The 15,498-nt window shown below is 35.7% G+C and overlaps 1 protein-coding gene across 3 annotated transcripts in view; it reads right to left on the bottom strand.

Annotated features, from left to right (window-relative positions):
- Positions 1-14,397, bottom strand: part of Ttd14 (TRPL translocation defect 14) — a 32,758-nt gene extending 18,361 nt beyond the window's left edge. The window contains exons 1-5 of one of the 3 annotated variants that reach the window (XM_034984276.2): positions 14,136-14,397; positions 13,856-13,923; positions 13,278-13,315; positions 12,604-12,641; positions 1,886-1,978 (exon numbers count right to left, since the gene is read on the bottom strand). In XM_034984276.2, the coding sequence (XP_034840167.1) occupies positions 1,886-1,978; positions 12,604-12,641; positions 13,278-13,315; positions 13,856-13,923; positions 14,136-14,184 (286 nt within the window). In that variant the 5' untranslated portion in view covers positions 14,185-14,397. The remainder of the gene's footprint in view (positions 1-1,885; positions 1,979-12,603; positions 12,642-13,277; positions 13,316-13,855; positions 13,924-14,135) is intronic. The other 2 variants (XM_034984278.2, XM_069509427.1) reach the window with 2 other exon arrangements.
- Positions 14,398-15,498: the final 1,101 nt, after the last annotated feature.

Consider the following 15,498-nt stretch of genomic DNA (forward strand, 5'->3'; position numbering starts at 1 on the left):
ATCTAAATGCCAAGATGAAAATGGGGTCTAGGCTGAATCCCTGTTCTGTGAGTTGATGTTACAAATTACTTCAACAAATCAACAGCGCACTAGTTTTCTTCAAAAACAGCTTTCCCAGTTGTTTTTAACAACAAATATCCCCTATTTTTATGGGCTCAACGTATATTGGGATGCTCTGGAATCTAAAATAGCTTAGCTAATTTCAGTTCTGAAGAACAGTCACATCTAAATTTTAAAAACCGGCCAAGTGCGAGTCAGGCTCGCGCAATGAGGGTTCCGTACTACAGTCGTATTTTTTCGACATTTTGCACGATAATTCAAAAAATTATCGTGCAAAATTTATTATTTATTATTTTATTTATTTTATGCATAAAAATAAATAAAAATCTGTTTTAGAATGTACAGGTGAAGACCTTTCATATGATACCCCACTTGATATAGTCACTCACTTGGAAAGTTGAAAATACTAATTATTAGTTCATGACCACAATTTAATTTTTTTCGTGTGATCTAACCCTTCACGGTTTTCAGATTTTTCCCCAAATGTCAGCTATAAGATCTACCTACCTGCCAAATTTCATGATTCTAGGTCAACGGGAAGTACCCTGTAGGTTTCTTGACAGACAGACAGACAACAAAGTGATCCTATAAGGGTTCCGTTTTTCCTTTTGAGGTACGGAACCCTAAAAAGCAAGTCGAATAGCTAAGTTAATGAATAATTTCACAAAATTGTAGTCTGCGTGGTCAAGAACGTTGGGGGGAAACTCAAGGTCGACACTTTTCAGCTTTACACCCATCAATCATCACGATAATGGTGCTGTATACATTTAAAATGAAAAACGTTTCGATACAAACAAAAAGAAAGATTTGCCCAATGTCGTAGGTAGGTAATTTTTCATTCAAGCGTGACGCAAAGTTACTACGAAAACTCCCAAAAAACGTCACAGTAGCCAAAATGGTGAGATTTTTTTAAAAAGGTTTTTTACTACGTTCTATCCTGCTCTTAACAATACTAATTAAAACGCTTTAGTTTTGAGATAGATGATACCTAGCAAATTAAATAAATGCCGTCTAGAACAATATGGAATAGCATTTCTAACTATGTATTAATAATATTACACTTCAGATGTAGCGAGGTTAAAGAACTAGGTAGGCGGCCTCATAGTAGAACCTAATGATGATTAACGATTTATACGACTAATGAAAGAGCAATATTAATAGGTACGATGATGATCGCACATTCCTAACAAGCCGGAGGCCCCGCCCAAAACGCACGCATCCACAGCAATGCATTTTTCAGTACTGAAACTGAACAATGGGGAGTTCCACTCATAAGCAAGTTCTACGCATAAGGGATGATTTATGCTAGACCGTGCCGTGCACGTCCGACGCGCAGACGATCCACTGATTGCAATGTTGTATGAAGAAAAGTAGCACGGATGAGGCTCGGATGACTCGGACACGGCACGGTCTGATGTAACCTGATACAAATTCCCAATCTGGTACCTCGGACGCGGCACGGCTCAGGCCCGGCACGGTCTAGCATAAAATATCATCCCTAAGACCCGCCAAAGAAATGTCATTAAGACACCCCGCATTTAGATAGATAACTTTTTATTACACACATACAAGGAAACAACATACACAAGGAAGAAAAAACAAGGGTACGCCGCAAGGCAGCCTTATTGTAAAGAGCGAGCAATTGACTAACCCGCACTTAAGCGGACACGCGCGGAGTGCTGAAAATTCGATGCGTTCACTCGGTTGTAATGTGCGATCACTATTAATATATAATAGATAATATCTCTTGTTGATGACTCTACGTAGGTGTATTGTATATGGTTATTAGCTCATATTTTCCTTTAGCGAGGCTACGGGGACTCACCGTAGTCACCTTGTCTCGCGTGCGCCATTACGGCGGCCGTACACCTTTTGCAATTACCCCGACAATTGTCAGGGGCGCTTATTGGCCTGGCTGCTATAATATAACACCACAACGTCATTTTGCAATATAACATAATATAGATTAATAACAATCGTAGGGGTAATCCGACCTTGTGACTGAGTTCAACAATCGAACCCAATGGCTGCCCTTTCCACTCAGGTTGTGCAAACTATTGTGTCTAAGCGCAGCGAGGGAGGAGTGCGAAACCTTATGGGATCAGTCCATTTTCATATTTCTAGTTCATTACATAAAATTCATCAGAGCTAAGATGGTCTCTCTATATATGAATTTAAACTGATCCTCCAAGTCTGTTTCTCACAATTCCGTATACTATGTATTTTGGAACATCGCTAGTGGAAAGGAAATCAATAAGTTTTCATGATTTTCCTTCGACTAAATAGTAAATAGATTAGAGAAGACTCCAAAGAATCGGCAATCTATTATTTTATATGAACGACCAAACTTCTAAGGCAGATAGACTAACGCTCAACTCAAGGCTCAACGTCTAAAAACTTCCTCAATTAAAAGTACGCGAGTAGGTACTAGATGGCTGCAATAGTTTAGAAAACTCCTCATCCTATAACACGAATTTTAATGTAATAATAATGACATCGAACAGGTACTCTGTGAATTGATATTAAAATGATTGTTCTTGTCCTTCTATACTTACTATACCTATTTATTACTATACTTATTGGGCACGTCATGATCTTGATCCCTATACAGTACGTGAGCAAGTAAAAATGACAAAGAAATAGACTAGCGCAAGGTTTTCAATCAAACGTTTCGAAACGTTACCGCTGGCGCTGATGAAAAAATAATATCTAGGTAAATACCGATAGTATATTATAACAGCTGAGAAAACTCGGATCACCTTCAACTAAATTAAGATAAGAGAATCGAAATCGTAATTTGCAACACAGTTTAAATAATATCATATCGCATATTCAAAACTAGCTTACGCTCGCGACTACGTCCGCGTGGACTACACAAATTTCAAACCCCCCTTTCACCCCTTTAGAGGTTGAATTTTCAAAAATCCTTTCTTAGCGAATGCCTACGTCGTGATAGCTAACTGCATGCCAAACAGCCCGATCCGTCCAGTAGTTTGAGCTGTGCGTTGATAGATCAGTCAGTCATGGGTGAAATAGGGGTTTGAAATTTGTGTAGTCCACGCGGACGAAGTCGCGAGCATAAGCTAGTAATATATAAATAAATGAGTAGGGATTCCTAAACATCTCTTATCCTCTTTAATCGATACAACCCTAATTACGGGCCAAGTCGTAAGTGTCAACATACCGAACATGTTGACTTTGTGAAGAGCCTCTGGACATTACTACGAGAAGTCGCCCAACTTTAGTCTGCTTTAAAAAAATTGGCCCTCCTCTGTTATATCAGTGTTAAAAGTACCCTCATATGACGACATTTGAGAACTCTGTTCAGAATCTTTTAAATGTGTCCGGCGCGGATTTCGTAAAACGTTGCAGTAGCGACAGCAATAGCAATCCGACAGTTCATTTGCTATTTTGCTTTGTGGCTATTGCTGTCTCTCTCTGGCCGGACGTTTGACAGCAATAATCGCGAGATTTACGCCTGTCGCAAGCCTGTCGCGAGATACGTAATCACCCCCCGGGCTTTGAGACTTTGCACACCCAGCAACTTGTTTACCCTCATACAAAAGGCAGGTGTAAACGTGGGTAACACCTACACAAAGAGACTAATGTTTACAACAATGATTGACGTCATAATCGTACGTTCAAACAATTTAATTCACTCCGTAGCAAATATTTAACGTCATAAATGTAAAATATGATGATCTGCGATATCTCAACTGTTTTTCCTGGCCTCTACGAAATATCTATAGTACGCGACAGGGCGAGATGGCAATCGGGGACGAAACGCCCTGTACACCCACACAGCCCCCGCGTTAACCCAGTGCAGATGACGTATGGATGTGTGGGGCGTCCCCCCGTCTCATAATACCCCGATTGCCATTACGACCTGTCGCGGACTTATCTCGAGTTGCCATAGCGTTCCTACTATGTAGATACATATTTTACAATGGTTTCATAAATAAAATGTAATCAAAGGAGATAATAATTACTTATTATCTTTATCACAAAGCATGTCAGTCAGTGACGTCAACAATCCAAGGATTAACTGTGTTGTTGATATACCTATAAGTGACTACCTAACTGATCCCCGCGGATTCGTTCGCGTGGATTTAAGTTTTTTTAAAATATCATGGGAACTATTTAATTTTCCGGGATAAAAAGTAGCCAACGTCCTTCCCGGGATGTAACCTAACTCTGTACCAAATGTCATCAAAATCGGTTAAACTGTTGAGCCGTGAAAAGCTAGCAGACAGTCGGACAGACACTTTCGCATTTATAATAATAAAGTATGGATATGGATTAGCATTTTTGGACAACCTAAAGACTTAAGGGTACACGGGCAAATGGCAATTGAATTTCCGCATTTCCAGTCAATTAAGTCAATTATGACGTCACATGAAGCAATTTAATGCAACACCCGGCAATACCTGAAAATTTCAGCAATGTTATGCGAAATAATTGTTCCACTTATTGCTTCAGATCGATTCATAGCAATTGCATCAAAAATTTCCCATGTAAGCGCATCATTAAAGACATCGTACCTACCTACAAAACTTCAAACAAAGAGATCCATTAAAATTAATGGCGAGTTTTTATTTATATTATTAGTAATTTATCAATACAGATTATTACAGAATACGGTAGAACATTTTTCTGTCGTCAATGATTAAGCACGTTTAAGTTAGAAACAGAACTAGTTTCCCAAGTAAAGCTAATGAATACAATTCACTGTTACGATCTTGATGACAAATGAACCGGTTGTAATGACTCAATAAGCGTAATATTAATAATTACATTCATCTCATTCAGCAGATTAAATAAACGCCAACGCCATTCGGAAAATCACGAAATGGCCCCACAATACAATTTCGTGATATGAACTTAAAATATGTTATGTCGAGTAATAGTTTCACGAACATTAAACGGCCAAGCCATATTTTTTTTACCAAGATGTAGAGTCAGGGCTTATATAAGTAGAGTTATTTGTTATTAACCGACTTCAAAAAAAGGAGGAGGTTCTCAATTCGTCGGAATCTTTTTTTTTTATTTTTTATTTTATTTTTTTATTTATGTATGTTCCCCGATTACTCGAAAACGCCTGGACCGATTTTGAAAATTCTTTTTTTGTTTGAAAGGGTATACTTCAAAGTTGGTCCCATTTTAATTTGGTGAAGATCTGATGAACATCTTCGAAGATAGATACTGGAACTCCTCAACGGATAAGAGTAAATTGCTCGCGATCAGTGTAATAGCTTAGTAAACAGTAGATTTTTAACCAGTCATAGCATAGTTCCATGGGGCCACTAAAAATTGTGAAATAAAAAATTTAAAAAAAAAAAAAAAAACCGACTTCGTTACACAAACACTAAAAATTGAAAAATAATTTAATTTATTATCGAATATATTATATATACAAGAGTTAATATAGTTTCATAATAATATTTTTTGGGGTCGGTGCCAATGAGGTGCCATTGTGGAGTCCCATAAAAATATGAAGTCTAGACGATTCGCGCAGCTAAAGCTAACTGGCACCGGCACCAAAAAGTGTTATTATGGAACTATATTAACTCTTGTATATATAATAGCTGATCCCCGCGGCTTCGCCCGCGTAGATTTAGGTTTTTAAAGATCCCGTATAGCCTATGTCACTCAGGAATAATGTAGCTTTATACTGGTGAAAGAATTTTTAAAATCGGTTCAGTAGTTCTAAAGATTACCCCCTACAAACAAACTTAACGACATTACCTCTTTATATAATATAGCTGATCCCCGCGGCTTCGCCCGCGTAGATTTAGGTTTTTAAAGATCCCGTATAGCCTATGTCACTCAGGAATAATGTAGCTTTCTACTGGTGAAAGAATTTTTAAAATCGGTTCAGTAGTTCTAAAGATTACCCCCTACAAACAAACTTAACGACATTACATCTTTATATAATACAACGGGCCGTGCAGCAGAAATCGTAATATTTTAATTTCGCCATAACTTCAAAACCAAACGTCCAATTTTAATCATTCAAAGACCAAATATTATCTCCATAAACTGTTCTTAGTCATGAAATCATTTATTTTGATAAGGATTAATAGCATGAGTAAAATAAACGCGTTTAAATGTAGTCCAAAAAAAATTCAAGATTTTTAAATAAAAAAATGGTTGCTGTGCCTCACTCGACATAGATGGGTATAGTGTGTCGCGGACTTTTTTGTAGATATTTATAAGATCTACAATTAATTAGAACATTTTATGGTTCTATCTTTTATAGTTTAGGCAGCGTACGCAAAATAAGTAACTTTTCTGGTTGATTTTTTACACCTTGTGTCCGAAAAACCCAAATATCTTACGGAACCCTATTTTTTTCCAAAATAAAATATAGCCTATGTTACTCGTGGATAATGTAGCTTTCGAATGGTGAAAGAATTTTTAAAATCGGTCCAGTAGTTTTTGAGCCTATTCAGTACAAACAAACAAACAAACAAACAAACAAACAAACAAACAAAGTTTTCCTCTTTATAATATTAGTGTAGATATATTCGGTAATAAATTAAATTATTTTTCAATTTTTAGTGTTTTTTATCGTTATAAATTTGATACAGTCAAGAGCAATTAAGAGATATACTTTAGACAGGCAGCACAAATCGAAGCTCAGCTAGGAGCTTGACTCTAATAAAGATCTCATAACTTTTTAACAAAGAAGCTAAAGAAGGCATTATGAAAGTGTGAGTCTTGGCAACCAAATTAACATGAATGTTTTGGAGGGATACAATTTACTGTTACGATCTTGACGACAAATGAACGGTTGTAATGACCCAATAAGCGTATTATTAATAATTGCATTCATCTCGTTCACACCGGATGTAAATAAACGCCTACGCCATACGGAAGCGGTTACAAATACATTCAATCTGAGTATGTATTTCTGAACTCGTATGTTGGGTTAGGGTTCCGTACCTCAAAAGGAAAAAAACGGAACCCTTATAGGATCACTTTGTTGTCTGTCTGTCTGTCTGTCTGTCAAGAAACCTACAGGGTACTTCCCGTTGACCTAGAATCATGAAATTTGGATGGTAGGTAGATCTTATAGCTGACATTTGGGGAAAAATCTGAAAACCGTGAATTTAGGGTTAGATCACACAAAAAAAAATTGTGGTCATGAACTAATTAGTATTTTCAACTTTCGAAGTGAGTGACTATATCAAGTGGAGTATCATATGAAAGTTCTTCACCTGTACTTTCTAAAACAGATTTTTATTTATTTTTATGCATCATAGTTTTTGAATTATTGTGCAAAATGTCGAAAAAATACGACTGTAGTACGGAACCCTCATTGCGCGAGCCTGACTCGCACTTGGCCAGTTTTTTCTATGAAAAACTTCAAGTTCTCCAAAAAGTTCTTTGACACACTCTCCAAAATATACTCTGTAGAATTACTTACAACAAACTAACTAAACAGGCAACTTTGCGCCGATAAAATCGCTGATAATAACTAGGCAGTACCAGATACCTAGCTGAGAGGAGCGTAACGAAATCGATTGAATCGAGTTATTGTCGGTTCATTCGAGTATAATCATCGATGCAAAAGGACTCGCTAATGAAATGGAAACAAGTGCCGTTGAGCGGTAAATTAATAACGCTCTTGATAAAGTGATGATGAAATGCGACCCCGATCAACAAGGCGAATTAACTTCATTTAACACTTCTAATGTGCAAACTTTTTTTTATAGATACCATAGTTTGAGTTTAACTCCCGATGATCAAGGATGATGCATCAAAGGGTTGAAACTTGAAAGCGAACGTGGACGACTCATGTCAATCTACAACAGATTCCTAATCACTTGATATGCAACATCACTCTTGAATCTCTCTATCTATTGATGAAAACCGCATTAAAATCCGTTGCGTAGTTTAAAAGATCTAAGCGTACAGACAACCGACATAGCTCAACGAAGCTCGAAGTGACAATGGTACGATTCGATCGGAAGCCTTTGGAACGTATGAGATGTAATTACAGCTCATGACGGAAACGGATTTTAAATTGCACAAATCAAACAAGAAACCTTTGAAAGCAAACATCTGGACATCTACGTAATACGTATGAAATCAGAAATCCATTTCGCAATGCCAAAGCAGAATCTCTTATTACAAATTGCATATAATCCCAAAATACTGTTTTGTTTGCCTTGTAACTTGGAATGTGTTTGAGGCATCGCAACAATGCAGATCAATCTTGTTATTGCTTGTGTGCTCTGTTTCGGATTTATTTCTAGAGCAACCATGAACGTGACCGTGAAATGATTGCGTCAAAGACTCGCTCATGTGAAGCCCCATAAAAGTACTCCATCCTATCACGCGTTCCTACTTACATATGTATACTCACATAATTAGTAACGAGATTAAAGTTCGTAAGACCTTTGTATAATTTCGGTACGCGGGTCTGGTGACTGGTTGAATACCAATTTACATGCAAGGTTTTTTTACTTTTTGCCGGAAGAGTAGGTAGTTTATCTGAATTTCAGATTTGTTTTGATGACACAGAGTTTAGCTTTAATCATTATCTAGCCTCAGCGATTCGAAGAGCACGTTAGTCTTTAGTTTCCGGTTATTAAGTATAATAATGGGTAATAACTAAACTACACAAAAGCAATTTCAAATGTCTACCTACATTTTGTTCCAAACTTAGCTGAGATAAAATCGCGATTCGTCGTTGTCTCAAACAATGATGCAGATGATCCACTTCTAGAAGATAACTTTACTACTTTGGCCTGGGATTTAGAGAAGCTCATAAACGGTTTAGAAAAATCGTGTCCCTTACCGAGAACCGCGAGGAAAGTGATTAATATACGGTCTAGAACGTATATAATAAAAAAATTATTGATTTTGATTAATATTCAAATGAGAACCAAACTACGTCGGCATGGAAAGCACTGGGGAGCGCGCTAGAAAAACTTCTCTTAATACACGTGTTTGGTGTTTGTCTAAGGGTGAAATTTATAGAGCGCACTTTAACTTTGCTCTGACTTAAGCTTTAGTTAAAACGAGGCAGATTTATGTCAGTGATATAACGCTGTCTCGTTTTAACAGTGTCCTAAGTCTAAGCAAAGTCATAGTACGCTCTATAGATTTCAGCCTAAGATCCGGAACGAAGATTGCTTCGGTAAGTACGAGTACAATAGGGGCTTTTGCCATTTGGTACGAAACATCTACTCATATCCATGAATAAATACAAAGGCTTTTGCTAAGGTTACAATTTGTATTTTTCCTTTGAAGACTCAGGTGACGTGTTTTGAGTGACGTGCCTTACTAATAATACCTAATATTATGAAAAAAACTACATAGTATATAGTACGCGACAAGTCAAGATGGCAATCAGGGTATGAGGCGGGGTGTTTCCGCCTCGATTGCCATTTCAACCGGGGCGTACTATAGGTACATGCATATATACATAATTGACAGTGATGGAAAGTCAAAGGGAAATTAGAATGGTTAGTCAATGAGAAGGCTGTAGTCCAAAACGGATCAATCAATATACAGGCCACAAAATGTGCCGAATTGAGAACCTTCTCCTTTTAAAAGGCGGTCAAAAGGAAGAGTTACTGAACAGATAGAGCACGTTTTCAGGATTTTGCTAAACACGTGGAAGTAGGTACGTGTCTCATTTCAGTAGATCCTATACGTAAAGAACATTATAATTTATAACAAACAATACCTGCTTCACGACTCACGAGTTATCATTTGAACAACAATCAACTTTGCTCTTCAAGCGTTTGTACCTTTCCATAAGTGTTTAAAATATAGAAAGTAATTTGTATCAAAATGTTAAAAATAACTACAAAATGTATGTTTAACCAATATTATATGGCAGTTCTAAAGATACGGAACCTCTAGGATAAGAATCCTTTTTAAAGATATTCCTCTTCCTGAATTTACGGGACCTGCTAGGTGAGACTTTATTGTGAAGGCACGAGGTCATGCGAATCCTGTATGTTTTTTTTTTATGCAAGGGTCTGACTCGCACTTGACCGGTTTTTTTTTTGTAGAAACGGGATCTTCTGGATAAAAGGCTCTGTGAGTCGAGAGCCACAATGTTGATGATAAATACCCCTGATTAAATATCTTCTCTCTCTTCTACCTCTTAGAATCAGTCCAATTTAACACGTGTTTAAAGTTTTTTTTTAATCCAATCAAAAAATCTATGATTTATTTTTCTACGGTGCGGCATGACGCTTGACTTAAACGGAAGCACTTCGACCTTTTTGGATCGTCTGTACTCAAGTCTCAAGTTTCATATCGCAGCCCTTCTGCCAATGAGCTAAGCGGTTATCTATAGTAATTCTATAGAAAGCTACACGTGATAAAGCTTTACCAGTAACACAAAGCTACCGAAACGAAAATAAATGTAGCACGTGACGCAGCCGACCGGGGCCGAGCCTCAGTGATTATACCAACAATAATAGTACATTTACTCTGCTTACATAAATATCTAACTGCGCCTACGTTTAAACGATATAATTTGGTAATAAATAAAATTAATGAGCTGAGCTGGCTGATTTTTTTTTTATTTTTTTATTTTAGCTGCTAAACTTGAATCCAAAGTTCGTCAGTTCGAATATGATATAATGAATACAAATCGAAAGTCATTTCCAAACAAAACTATCTAAAATTGAGTCCTTTTGGATTTTGATAAAAAACCGGCCAAGTACGAGTCGGGCCGCGCTCTTTGGCTCCGTATGTATGGTTCCGTACATAATTATGAACAGCATATTTTAGATATATGAAAGGAAAAGCTGACTGACTGACGGAATGACTGATCTATCAACGCACAGCTTAAACTACTAGATGGATCGGGCTGCAAGGCATGCAGATAGCTATTATGTCGCGGAAATCCGCAAAGAAAGGATTTTTGAAAATTCAACCAACCACACATACAAATGCAGTACCATTTACGCCAATAATTTACTTGGCGTAGTTACTTATTGTTATGAAGCGTTGATAATGAGAAGTCCGTCTTGGCAATGAAAAATCTTTTGACCTACCTTACGCAAACCAATTATTAGAATTAGATGGGCGTGATGAAGAAAATTTACTGCGATAAGAAACAATAGTAGGAGCTTAGCATCAAGGTTACAAAGAAAATTATAATGTGAAAATAAATATACATACATACTATTTCTGGGTACAAAGGCGAGGAAATCTGCAAGGTTTATCGTTAAGCTTCAAAAACAAACAACTGGCAAGCAGTACTATAAGTATATACCTATTACCTACAGCTACATAATATCTTATAACATTCCGGCACTCCGAACCAGTGGTAGATGCATCCGACTATTCGTAAGCACTTGTAAAAGTTTATACGAATAAAAAAGATTTTCACTTTCATTTTCATTTTCATTAACATGTCTAATGTATGTACATTGTACCTAGGTACAAAGTTTATGATTATTCAATCAATTCATCAATGTGTAACAATGTATTCAGATTTAAAACAATATTGTGCTTTGATATATTTTATTCAAGAACTGATTATTCAAGCACCAAAATATAATGTTTAATGTAGGATTTAGGAATGATGTTTTGACAGTATTGCAAATTCCAATAAAAAAGTATAATTCCTCAGTCAAGAACATCGGTAGGCGTCTTTAAAGTATGCTATGGGAATATTATGATAACTTCCGGAAAAAATAGCGGAAAAGTGATCGCCATAACACCTGCCTAGATAAACTCGGAAAAAAATACTACCTATATAAATACATGTTATGTACAAAAAATCCAAATCGTTATAGCCGATTCCGAGAAATCAACTACAATAATAATTACAAATGTATAATATATTTAAGTACATTTATACATACATGACTTGTTTAAAATTATTAAGATTTGGCGATTGAAAGATCACCTCTCAATTATTATTATCATGAGTTTAACTCAATTTCTTTACTTTACAGAATATTTTTATAAAATATAAAACTTCGGTATTTTATTTAAAATATGTAAATAAGTAATTAGATTATTATAATTTATGAAGCTATTTTTATTTCGTAGTCACAAGGCTTTCGCTTAGCGGCGAGAGTTCAAAGGTAAAAAGCTGAAGGGCGATGGCATGATTCTAAAATTCTGTAATAATAAATTCAAGGTACATAATATAAGTGTTTAGCTAAAAAGTTGTATTATAAAGCCTAATAGTTTTCTTACAAATATAAACATATTCTATATAAAAACTCTTAGGAACTTTTTCTATGTCTATTAGTCTATCTACATTAATAAAATTCTGGTTAAATTCCTTATTCTTAAAATAACCAATTTTTCTATCACAAAATATGATCAACTAAGGGCTGATTTTTCAGTTGCCATCTTTTTAACTGAGTCATTTTGATGTTTTGATATTTCTTGCATAGAAATCTGCTTCATCAGTTAAAGTTTATTTGGCAATTGGAAAATCAGCAATCAGCAATAAAGATGTTTCAGCAAAATGGCAGATTTGTATTTGGTGATTGAAAAATTAGCCCTAAATAAAATTTAGTCCTAAATAAATTAAGAAGGCAATAATCTTACCTTCTTCCGGGCTCAGGTCTGCGAACTTTACACCTCCACTGTAAAAGAAATAAAATTATTGCAGCCACAGTAACATAATACTAAAAGGTATAGTAAAATCAACATTGGAGTGACAAAAAAGTAATGTGATTTTAGAAAAAAGAAGTTTTTCATTAAGTACTATTCTTACATAACATTGTATCCTAAAATATAAATTTTTGCTCGAATTATTATTGTAGACATTAACATAATATTATTGAAATCATTGTTCACAACAGATATTAGATAAATAGTACATGTTGCAATTCAAATGTTTGTTGATGTACAAATTAAACTGAAGTTACAATTTTTTTGGTTACACAATTAAAGGTTTCTATATAAATGTATACTTAGTTTTTATACAAATTCAAAGTTAAGTAGGTACACAATTTAAAACAAAAAAAACTGGGTTGGTAGGTATGATGTAATTGACAAAAAAACTCCCTTCCTGGCACACCCCTTGTATAACCAGGGTCTGCCTATTATTCTAAACCCATTTATCATGAATGAGTTTAAATAAAAAGCATACCTACACCAGTTCAGAACTAGAAGTGTGCTAGGAAGGAGAGAGTTTAAAAAAATGTAAATTCATAACTGTATCCTTTGAAATTGAGGTGGCAACACACTCTCATGAGAGAGATGGTTGCACTTCGTACCTTAAGAGGACGGTAGCCGTTTCCGGCACCCGGAACACCTGGAAATAAACACAATGTGGAACAATGTTTTATTGGATCTCCGTTTGGAGAAACCATACCAGAAATGAACCACAGGGGACTGTTGCTTTGGCAGATGCAGTTAAATTACTCAGCCAGACCATATAACATCTAAAATAAACCTATTGTTTTTAATTAACAACAAAAATTAAGGCTAGTTTTGCATGCCACATCGAGGTACATTTTAGCACCATATTTAATCAAAAAATTATATTTTGTAAAATCTAGTAAATAAATCTAAAATCTCGCAATCAAAATGTACCCAAGTAGGTATAGGTATTCAATTTGGAAAGTATAAAAGAGTCAAGAAATCATATTAAAATAACATAATGAAATTTGAATAGTCTTAAGTTAATTTACAATAATTAGTATACTTGCAAATGCAAATATTTAATAGATTCTGGCCTGCTATTTGTGGTTTCATTGAAATTCACAATGGCAATAGGGGATTTAAATTTAATCAATACAAATGTCAAAATGGTTCACTAAGTACATAGATTTAGATTAAATAATAATATTACCTTCCATCCCAAGTTTTCGAAGAACGTACTAAGTCGAGATTGTCCAGTGGTTTTTCCGCCGCAAGGCCCTGTTTAGGTTAAAAAAGATATAAAGCGGCATGTATGAAAATGGTGCCAAGTCCCCACGTGCATTCGGAGCAATTTATTTATAAGTGCATAGCGCTTAAATTAAGTATTTAATACAAACATTACACATCGTGACAATGTAATTTTCCTATTCTATGTAAAAATGCACTTCGCTCTCAATTATTTCATTATTTAAAATAGAATTAACACTCACCTCCAGTCAGTACCAGCTTGTACATAATTTTCTGGGTTTCTTTCGCCATTTTAATTAAACAGATAAATATAAATGAAACTAAATTACACTACAAGGTTTACTACAAGATGTGAATATCATAAAATTGAGAAATATATAAAACTGTTAAATAAAACCATCACAGCAAGTTACGCATCGCCTGACAGGCGCGCGGCAGCCGACGGGGAACGAAACGAAATGACAAATGACAAACAAGAGTTGAAAGAATGATGCATGATGTGAAAAAGGAATGGTGAAACCTTGGAAAGATTGAAATCGAACCTCAATCGAACCAACCGTCCACAGAGTACATTCAATCGTCGAACAAGACTTGAAGAGTGATGACCTCTTGGATGAATATCTCTATGGATGACCTTTACTCCATGTCGTAGATAGAGTAATAAAGCTAGATAAAGGAACGTTTGCTTTCTCATTCACACTAAAAAGAGAGCACAGATAAAGTTACTAATGTGATAAACAGAGACGCAGTTAACCTATTTTTTGTCCCTTATCGTGTAACCGATTTTTACAAGGAAGGAATACAACTTTAGTTGCAAAACAAACTGAGAATTCGTGGCGTCATTGTATTTCTAATTAGTTATTTACTTGTTTTCACATAAAAACGTTTAACACAAATACTATTGATCGGTTAATAGTTAATACTAATATTGACTACTAAACAATGCTTATTGACGTGTTATTCATCGTTACGTCGTGCTATCGCTATCTCATACGCGGTTACACAGTACTTTAATCTAGCTGTTTTACTCAATCTACGCTCCATGTTTACTCCCTTTTCTCAATGGTAATTACGAATCGATTGAATAGTGATGTCTGGTTTAGAACGAAACGAACCACAAACGAACCCACAGAATACATTATATATACTGAACGAACCGATTGGGGGTGCAACATGCTGATCTGATGATAGTTTCTCTCCAAAGCTCTTAAACAGGGAGCATATGCTTTTATCTAGACGCTCCGTCCTTGTGAGCTTACCTGCACAGTGCACAAACCAGTTTGCGCAAGGCGCAGTTATAATTTGTCATTTGCAATAGTTCGATTTAAAAAATATCTACGACTTTTTATTCTTCTCTTTTGTATTGAAAATTAATGAGTAGGTACCTACCTAAATTCATTGAAATTTTAAAGCCTAATTCGACGAATATTTTACTAGTTTTAATGGCATCCTAAAGATGAATGTTACAGGTTTCTACTGTAGCCCGTGATATACAGTGCGACAAGTCTCTCTAGTCTCTTGGCACTTGAATGACACTGACAGGGGGGGGCGCTGTTGGTGAACGAACTTATGAACAAAGCTCCAAATACCAATGAGTAAACAATA

Source organism: Maniola hyperantus, chromosome 3, assembly GCF_902806685.2.
Source record: "Maniola hyperantus chromosome 3, iAphHyp1.2, whole genome shotgun sequence".
In the NCBI taxonomy this organism is placed as follows: Eukaryota; Metazoa; Arthropoda; class Insecta; order Lepidoptera; family Nymphalidae; genus Maniola; species Maniola hyperantus.